General features: G+C 51.9%; 1 protein-coding gene across 7 annotated transcripts in view; it reads right to left on the reverse strand.

The window, feature by feature from the left end:
• The window catches only part of LOC126988203 (titin-like), a 304476-nt gene that overhangs the window by 179368 nt on the left and 115211 nt on the right, over nucleotides 1–9897 (reverse strand). Inside the window, exon 1 of one of the 7 annotated variants that reach the window (XM_050846150.1) lies at nucleotides 3910–4477. The exons of the other annotated variants lie outside the window; for them this stretch is intronic. Within the exon in view, the coding sequence (XP_050702107.1) occupies nucleotides 3910–4116 (207 nt within the window). The 5' untranslated portion in view covers nucleotides 4117–4477. Of the gene's footprint in view, nucleotides 1–3909; nucleotides 4478–9897 lie in introns of those variants that run through there. 7 annotated transcript variants of the gene reach the window in all.

A 9897-nucleotide genomic window follows, 5' to 3' on the forward strand; every position in this document is an offset into this window, starting at 1 on the left:
GCAACCCTTCCTATCTTTTACTGCTTGCTCTTGCTAATACTATCTCTCTCTCTCTCTCTCTCTCTCTCTCTCTCTCTCTCTCTCTCTCTCTCTCTCTCTCTCTCTCTCTCTCTCTCTCTCTCTCTCTCTCCTTTCTTTCCTCTCCTTCTCTCTCTTCTCTCTCTCTCTCCTTCTCTCTTTTTCTTTCCTTCTTTCTTTCTTCCTTTCTTCCTCTTTTCCCATTCTCATTTCATCTCCTCTTCCATCCTTTGTTATCTACATTTGCATTTTCTATTTGTCTACGCCCCCGTCTCTCTCTCTCTCTCTCTCTCTCTCTCTCTCTCTCTCTCTCTCTCTCTCTCTCTCTCTCTCTCTCTCTCTCTCTCTCTCTCTCTCTCTCTCTCTCTCTCTCTCTCTCTCTCTCTCTCTCTCTCTCTCTCTCTCTCTCTCTCTCTCTCTCTCTCTCTCTCTCTCTCTCTCTCTCTCTCTCTCTCTCTCTCTCTCTCTCTCTCTCTCTCTCTCTCTATTTTGAGCTATCTATCCTTTCTCTCTCCTATCTATCTAACTATCTTTCACTATCTTAACCCCCCATCTCTCTCTCTCTCTCTCTCTCTCTCTCTCTCTCTCTCTCTCTCTCTCTCTCTCTCTCTCTCTCTCTCTCTCTCTCTCTCTCTGTTGACCTATCTATCCTTTCTCTCTCCTATCTATCTAACTATCTTTCACTATCTCTCTCTCTCTCTCTCTCTCTCTCTCTCTCTCTCTCTCTCTCTCTCTCTTTCTCTTTGACCTATCCATCCTTTCTCTCTCCTATCTATCTATATTAACTCTCTCTCTCTCTCTCTCTCTCTCTCTCTCTCTCTCTCTCTCTCTCTCTCTCTCTCTCTCTCTCTGCACGTCTTCAAAATACAATAACAAGCAATGCATAAAAATTAGTCTCATAAAAACAATCTCTTTTTACAACCTGCCTAATCATTTGTCGACCCCCCCCCACCACTCTCTCTCTCTCTCTCTCTCTCTCTCTCTCTCTCTCTCTCTCTCTCTCTCTCTCTCTCTCTAAGAATGCAGCGCGTCATCTGGATGCTGCCCCACTCGTCCCTAACACTGCCAAGCCTCGATCGTATAGAGATAGGAGAAACTGTTGCTAGAGACCTGTGCTACAACAATAACAACAACTACTACTACTACTACTACTACTACTTCTATTACTACTGCTGCTACTGCTGTTGCTACTATTATTACAACTCCTCCTCCTCCTCGTAGTAGTGGTAGTAGTATTAGGAAGAGAAGGAGGAGGAGGAAGAGGAGGAGGAAAGATTTATGCGTTTTGAAGGGAAACTAGAGTTGAGGAGGAGGAGGAGGAGGAGAGAAGGATGTCTTTTATCATCTTGTTCTTTATCATTTCCTTCCTCTTCTCCTCCTCCTCCTCCTCCTCCTCCTACTAGATAACAAGGCAAGATATAATAAGAAAAGGAAGAAGATAACGGAGAAAAATAAAGAATCTGACGAACAACTTCAAGGGCAACAACAACACCACCAATAATAATAATAATAATAATAATAATAATAATAATAATAATAATAATAATAACGGGAATAGCTTGGGCACGCCACACGGAGGACTCAACTAAACGTAATATTTGGTCAGTAAATTCATCCTCTTGTGGCGGACTGAGACGCGAATCTGGTGTTTTTTGTAGTCAATCAGACCGAGGTAACACTCATTCACGTCAATTTGAAAGACTTAATTACTCGTTTTTTTTTTGTTTTTTTTTACATCAAAGGACACGGTTCAAAGGCAACAGAGTACAAAAAAAGCCTGCTACTCGCCGCTCCCATAATCCCACAACAGATTAACACAGTATGAGAAAGTGCCGGAGTACAGTTCATTTCTACTACCCTGGAGGATGAATCTGCCTCCTTTCTACCCCTGTACCCCCCAGCCTTGGCCCCCAGCACTCCCCCGCTCCCAGGTGTAAGCACATGTAAACACCTGCCTCTCCCCCTTCCTTTTGCACCGCCCCAGCCTTGGACCCCCAGCACTCCCACGACCCCCCTCTCCCCCAGCACTCCCCGGCCCCCCCTCACCTTCTGCACCCCCCGGCCCCAGGTGTAAACTCACGTAAACACCTGCTCCCCCTTCCTTCTGCACCCCCCAGCCTTGGACCCCAGCACTCCCCGGCCCCAGGTGTAAACTCACATAAACACCTTCCCTTTCCTTTCCTTCTGCACCCCGAAGTCTAGGCCACCCCATCACTCCCCTGCCCCCCCTTTCCACCCATTGCACCCCACAGCCTTGGCCCCCAGCACTCCCCCGCTCCCAGGTGTGCGCTCAAGTAAACACCTGCCTCTCACACCTCCCCTTTTTCACCCATATCTCCAACCTCCAACCTAAGCCCCCAGCACCACCCAGCCTAGTCCCCCAGCACCCCCCGGCCCGAGGTATGCGCCTAAGTAAACACCAGCGCCCCACACCTCCCATCTGCATCCATGGCTTCTGCACCGATATATACCCCCAGTCTAAGCCCCCCAGCACTCCTCCGGCCCCCCCTCACCTTATGCACCCCCCGGCCCCAGGTGTGTGCTCAGGTAAACACCAGAGCCCCACACCTCCCCTTCTGCACCAATATATACCCCCAGCTTAAGCCCCCCAGCACTCTCCCGCCCCCCTCACCTTATGCACTCCCTAGCCTAGTCCCCCAGCACTCCCCAGCCCCAGGTGTTGCTCACGTAGGCACCTGCCCCCGCCCGCCAAGGTGAGCGACGGACACACACACAAGGGTAACTAAAATAACCCGTCACTTAAATAACAACAAAAGCCGCCGTGAGCCACGTCGACCCCGCGGCAGGAGGCGACACTCAGGAGCTGCCCGGAGCCTTGAGTGTCCTTTGTATAGGCTTTAGCAAGGGTGTCATGGGCTGTCACAAAGGGCATGGTGGGGAAGGGACGGGAGTGGGGGAGTCATGGGCTGTCACAAAGGGTATGGAAGGGGCGGTAGGGAAGGAACGGGAGTGGGGGTCATGGGCTGTCACAAAGGGTATGCAAGGGGTGGTAGAGAAGGGACGGGAGTGGGGGCGTCATGGGCTGTCACAAAGGGTATGCAAAGGGCGGTGGGGAGAAGGGGAGTCATGGGTTGCAGCAATAGTTAGAGGGGAGTTTATAGGCTGTCATGAGGAACGCAGGTGGGAGGTACAAGCTGTAAAGAGGGGTGAGAAAGGGGTGAGGGGAGGAGGGGTGAGATGCTGTACGGATGCTGCGGTCTAGGCTCTCAGGGGGTCGTGGGGTGAAGGGCAGAGCGGGGAGAGGAGAGGAAGGGTGGTGGGGAGGGTGTGTCGGAGGGGTGACGGGTGTAAGTGCGCCTGCCGTGACTTTTTAAGGAGGGGGGGAGGGGGCAGATGAGATGCAGGGGAAGGTCATGGGAGGGGGTAGGGATAAATCAAGGCGTTACAAGGAGCCGGGTGGGGGGAGGGGGGGGGGGAGCAAAGGAGTGGCAGTTAATGTCAAGGCGTTAATAAGGGAGGGGTGTCAGGGGGGGGGTGCCAGGGGAGGGGGTGTCAGGGGGCAAGCATGAAGGCGTTACTAAGGGCGTCTGGGTGTTCGGGGCTGTAGTCATCGTGTTGGTGTTTGGTTTATTTGTTCAGCCTTTAGGAGCGCGGCTGTGGAGTGTTTGAGGCGTGATGCACAGCCTCGTGTGTGTGTGTGTGTGTGTGTGCTCCTCGTGACGCCGCGTGGGTGGGTGTGGCTGCCGGCGGGGCTCACCGCTGGGTGGCCGGCGTCCTGCAGGTTACGGCACTGCCGAGGGGAGAAGCCGCCAGCAGGCCACACGGGGCGCCACAGGGGAGTGTGTGAGTGTGTGTGTTACTGGGCCAGGCGTCCTTGCTCCAGGGGTGGGGGCAGGGGTGGGGGGAGGGTTAGTGGGGCGCGGCGCCTACCTGCAGCAGGGCGAGGACGATCCTGGTGTTGCCGGACTGCACGGCGATGGTGCTGATGGTCGTGGTGGGCGCCGGGGCCGACAGCGAGGTCCTGCTCGGCCCCGACGTCCCCGAGGCCGAGGGGGTGCGCGCCCCCACCATCACGCCCTCGCCGTCCGACATCCCGGGCGCGGGTGAGGTGGCGGATCCGCCCCCTGTGTCCGACATGTTGAGGTCCTCCTCGGGCTGGGGCTCGAGGCACCTCGTGTGAGTGTGTGCCGCGCTAGTGCCGCGCCAGGCACTGCTCCATGGCTGTGAGGGCACCACTTGTTAACAACACTCAGCCACTCACTAACGCCTTCCTACTCTGCCTTCCTTCCTTTCCTCACGGCTTCTGTCTCACCACTAAATATACCCGGCGCGGGTGCCAGGCCGCGGCCGTGCCACCACCACACTGACGGGGGCGGTGCCGCTGACGACACACCCAGAATTAGCCGCGACCCGCCCACTCAATAGATTTTCCACCACTAACTCTTATTTTCTAGGTAGCGACGTGAAGGCGCGACAGCGTCACGTGACTATCGCGGTGCGCTGGGCGGCATGGCGCTGCGGCAGTGTCCCGGGCCGGCGGGGCGATGGGGCCGCGAGGCGAGGCTGGACGAGAGGTACGCGTCCGCGTCCGTGTCCGCCGCCGGGAGGTCGCCAACTGAGCCAGCCCAGACGGCAGGCCAGGCAGAGGCCACACCAAGAGGCTGCGTCAGGCGCCCAGCGTCGAGTTTCTCCGCGTGTGTGTCCTCATCACGTTACACAACACAGCCTGCGTCCCACGCACCCGATTACTCCCTACCAGATGAATTAATTTTAACAATTTCAATAACAAAACACATTATATTCGTGGAACAGCGACTTGGCGACTCCTGCCGAGCAGGCCGGGGACTTCAACGGGCTGCGGGATTGAGCGGCCCACGCGTCGGCAACACCCGCCGCTGCCCGGTGCCACACTCGCCTCCACCAAGAAAAAATACTTTCCACACGTCAGCTGACGACCCGCCCCGCGAACACTTGTCTCTCGTTAGCGGCACACGCTGCCGGGGCGGCCCTCGGCGTGCCTGGCGAGGCGCGTCCAGGAGCCTGTCGGTGTGCACGAAGCGACAACCCTGCGCGGCCGCCCCCGGGCATAGTGCACCGTGCACAGCCGCCGGGAAGCAGCACAGGTTTTCGCGGGGCAGGGCAGGTGCAGCCGCGAACAGTTATGCCCCACGGAGCGCCGCGCGGCGCACCTCGCCGGTAATGACCCGCCGTGACCCTGGACAACGGCGGGGCGGCGACGCGGCGGCCCCCCGACGCCACGGGGAAAGTAAAAGTAAAGGTGAGGTGCCCGATGAATGCCCGGCACATCCCCGCACACCTGCCCGCACCTGGCGCCCCTCCGCCAACACCTGTCGTGAAGCGGCCACGCCAGCGCCTCCGCCCTGCCCCCCGCCAGGCGCCCGCCCCGGAAACACGCCGCAGCAAGCGGGGGCAGCACGCCCACGGAACAGCCGGCCATGAATAAGTTATCAAACACTACACGGCGGGGGGAGCGGCAAGGGGGCGGCACGGGGGGAGCAGGACGAGCCGAGCACCCCTCCGCCCACGCAAGGGAGGCTCAGACCACCCCGGGCGGCAACACAGCCCTCGCTGGCTACAGAAGGCGTGGCGGCGGCGGCGGCGGCGGTTGCGATAACAAGACCCTCCATCACGACCTTTCCACTGACCCAGAGTAATCCCCGAGGCTTCCCATCCCCCCCCCCCCGCCCTACGCCCGCCGCCCGCCACACCCCCTGCCCGCCGAGTGAGCTGGAAACGTCGGGGCCATAAAGACGATCTAACGCCTCGCGAGGAAGTCTTCGGCTCCAGACACGACGCTTTCAGAAAACCTCACGACATGATTATGGTCAAGCCTCTCTCTGACCTCTGCCTTCCCTCCCTCCCTCCCTCCCATTCCCTCCCTTCCCTTACCTCACCTTAGATTCACCCTACTTCTCCCTCCCTTCTTTGTCTACCCAAACTCTTTTTTTACCCACTTCTCTTTCCTGGCATATTTTTCTTTCTCCTCCTCCTCTCTTTCCTTCCCTTCCCTTCCCTTCCCTTCGTTCTCCTCCTCATGTGGTCGTTCCTGCCTTCCATACTTCATACTTTTTTATTATGATTTTTCTTTTCTTGCAAGTTATTTTTTTTGTCATTATCTTTCTTCCCGTCCCTTCCCTTCCCTTCCCTTCCCTTCTCTTCCCTTCCCTTCCCTTCCCTTCCCTTCCCTTCTCTTCCCTTCCCTTCCATTCCTTTCCATTCCCTTCCCTTCCCTTCCTTTCCCTTCCCTTCCCTTCCCTTCCCTTCCCTTTCATTCCAATCCATTCCCTTCCCTTCTCTTCCCTTCCCTTCTCTTCCCTTCCCTTCCATTCCCTTCCCTTCCCTTCCCTTCCCTTCCCTTTCATTCCAATCCATTCCCTTCCCTTCCCTTCCCTTCCCTTTCATTCCAATCCATTCCCTTCCCTTCTCTTCCCTTCCCTTCTCTTCCCTTCCCTTCCATTCCATTCCTTCCTTCCTTCCTTCCCTTTCATTCCAATCCATTCCCTTCCCTTCCCTTCCCTTCCCTTCCCTTCCTTTCCCTTCCCTTCCCTTCCCTTCCCTTCCCTTCAGCCATCTTCTCCTCCTCTGGCCTTTCTATCCTTCCTTGTCTTTCCTTACACTATTTTATCCTCTTATTTTTCTTTCCTTTTCTCTCTTCCATACCTTCCTTTCCTTTCCTTTCCCTTTCCCTGCCTTGTGTTTTATTTCCCTTTTCCCATTTTCTTTCCCCTCATTTTTTTTGTTCTTTTCCTTTTGTTCAACTTTTCCTCTTCATCTACTTTTTGTCCTCTTCATATTTTCTCCTTTTCTGCTTTCTTTTACTCTTCCTCTTTTTTTCTCTTCCTCTTTTTTTCCCTTCTTTGTTTCTCCTCTTACTTTTTTTTAATTCTCTTTCCATGCATGTTTTTTTTTTCCATTTTCTTTTCTCAACACCTGTCTTCCTTTTTCTTCTTCATCTTCTTTCCCTTTCTCCCTCTATATACCTCCCCCTCATCCTCATCCTCCTCTTCCTCCCTCTATATCTTCCTCGCCCTATATACCTCCTCCTCCTCCTCCTCCTCGGCCTCCTCCTCCTCTATCTTCCTCTACCTTCCCCTCCTCCTCCTCCTCTTCCATCCTCGCCCTACATACATCCTCCTCCTCCTCCTCGTCCTCCTCTCTCTATTTTCCTCTACTTTCCCCTCCACCTCCTCTTCCACCCTCGCCCCCTCAACCCGTTTTCGTCTTATGCAATCTTGAATCGATTCCAAGACGCTTCAGAGCAACTTTATTTTTGGGGTCAAGCTCTTTTCCTCGTATAAAAATTAACCACTTATATATTTACGATCTCTCTAAGTCTTTAAGTCTCCCTAAGCCTTCCTAAGTCCGTCTGATGGAGAAGTATTTTACGATGTTTCTAAGTTTTTCAGTTCCCCCTCTAGAGAATTTTACGATCCCTCTAAGTTTCTGAGTTCCCCCTCTAGAGAAATATTTAACGATTTTACAAAGGTGCAAATTCTCAAACACCTCGGGGCTCACACACTCACACTTGATAAGGCTTTCGTAGAGGCTGTGTTAGTATATCCATGGGTAGCCTAGCACTCGCATTTGATAAGGCTTTCGTAGAGGCTGTGTTAGTATATCCATGGGTAGCCTAGCTCTCACAATTGATAAGGCTTTCGTAGAGGCTGTGTTAGTATATCCATGGGTAGCCTAGCCCTCACAATTGATAAGGCTTTCGTAGAGGCTGTGTTAGCATATCCATGGGTAGCCTAGCTCTCACATTTGATAAGGCTTTCGTAGAGGCTGTGTTAGTATATCCATGGGTAGCCCAGCTCTCACATTTGATAAGGCTTTCGTAGAGGCTGTGTTAGTATATCCATGGGTAGCCTAGCTCTCACATTTGATAAGGCTTTCGTAGAGGCTGTGTTAGTATATCCATGGGTAGCCTAGTCACAGTTCGACAAGGCTTTTGCACCATATTCTCAAACATTCTGGGACTAACACACCTACATTTGATTAGACTTCCCTAGAGGTTTAGTATTTCCACGGGTAGTTTTATGAGCCTACTGACAGTTCGATTAGTTTTTTTTTTTTACAACAAAGGAGACAGTTCAAGGGCGTTAAAAAAAAAAAAAAAACGATATTAAAGAAAATAAGCCCGCTACTTGCTGCTCCTGAACAGAGTACCATTAACGTGAAAGGACCCATGGGAACCCGACTAACCTCTCATGAAATAGTTACCCTTTTAAAATAGATGAGGTGGGAGGGTAGAGCGTCTGACCTTATTTTTTTTTTCGTTCGCCCTCTCTAGAGACATTAAGTCCCGCCCAGTATGGTTTATGGTCATCCCTCTAAGAACCAATGCGAAGCTCTCCCTTTAACAAAAAATAACCTTTCCTTATTGTACGATCTCCTTAACCCTTAATCCTACTTTTACCCACGTCCTCCTCTTATGCTTCGTTTCGTGCAATTTGACGCGATTCCAAGAAGTTTCAGAGCAGTTTTTATACTCTATTTTGGGTCGAAGCTCTCCCCTAACAAACAAACAAACAAAAAAAATTAAATGTCTCCATAGTTTACGACCTCCCTTAATTAAGCTTTGAACCCACAACGCGATTCCAGGAAATTTCAGAGCAGTTTCTTATACTCTATTTTGTGTCGAAGCTCTCTCCTAACAAAAAAAAATAACCTCTCATTAGTTTACGACCTCTCTTAACCCTTTGAACCTGCCCTCTTGAGAATCGAAGTCCACCCGTTTATGTTATACGGTCACCCTTCCGAGACCCTGCCCGCCGCCTTTCCTTGATATCTGCCTGTGGTTAAATATACCTTCCCCGTGTTTTGTGTATCCTCGAGGGAAGTTAGTCACCTCTCCGTGTTTACAGCCAACCCTCCGAGAAACCACAGACCTTCCTACGCTAGTGTCTGTTAAAAGTAGAAAGTCAAACCCTTCCTGCTATATTTTAACTTTTGTAACGAGAATTAAACTTTTCTTTGCATTGCAGGTTATCTTTCCGAAAAATCATCTTTGCGACTTTCCTCTCCCTGAACCTGACAGACCTTACCGTCTAACATTCAGGGCAGTAGTGGTTCTTGATAAAGCAAAAACTGATATGGTAATTCAAGTGTGGAAATGGAGGTCACTCTTATATACTGTATCATTAAAAAAGAAGGAAGGAAGGAAGGAAGGAAGGAAAGAAAAAGGATAGAGAGAAGATAAAGGAAGATAGAATGGAAGGAAGGAAGAAAGGTAGGAAGATAGGAAGAGGAAGGCGAGGGAAAGAAAGAAAGGAAGGAAGGAAGGAAAGAAAAAAGATAGACAGAAGATAAAGAAAGATAGAATGGAAGGAAAGAAGAAAGGCAGGAAGATAGGAAGAGGAAGGCGAGGGAAAGAAAGGAAGGAAGGAAGGAAGGAAGAGGAAGGCGAGGGAAAGAAAGGAAGGAAGGAAGGAAGGAAGAGGAAGGCGAGGGAAAGAAAGAAAGGAAGGAAGGAAGGAAGAGGAAGGCGAGGGAAAGAAAGGAAGGAAGGAAGGAAGAGGAAGGCGAGGGAAAGAAAGAAAGGAAGGAAGGAAGGAAGAGGAAGGCGAGGGAAAGAAAGAAAGGAAGTAATGAAGAAAGAGGAAGGCGAGGGAAGAAAGAAAGGAAGGAAGGAAGGAAGAGGCGAGGAAAGAAAGAAAGGAAGGAAGGAAGGAAGAGGAAGGCGAGGGAAAGAAAGAAAGGAAGGAAGGAAGGAAGAGGAAGGCGAGGGAAAGAAAGAAAGGAAGGAAGGAAGGAAGAGGAAGGCGAGGGAAAGAAAGAAAGGAAGGAAGGAAGGAAGAGGAGGGCGAGGGAAAGAAAGAAAGGAAGGAAGGAAGGAAGAGGAAGGCGAGGGAAAGAAAGGTAATAATATAAGAATAAATAAGTTAAATAAATGGGATG

Source organism: Eriocheir sinensis, chromosome 68, assembly GCF_024679095.1.
Source record: "Eriocheir sinensis breed Jianghai 21 chromosome 68, ASM2467909v1, whole genome shotgun sequence".
Classification (NCBI taxonomy): domain Eukaryota; kingdom Metazoa; phylum Arthropoda; class Malacostraca; order Decapoda; family Varunidae; genus Eriocheir; species Eriocheir sinensis.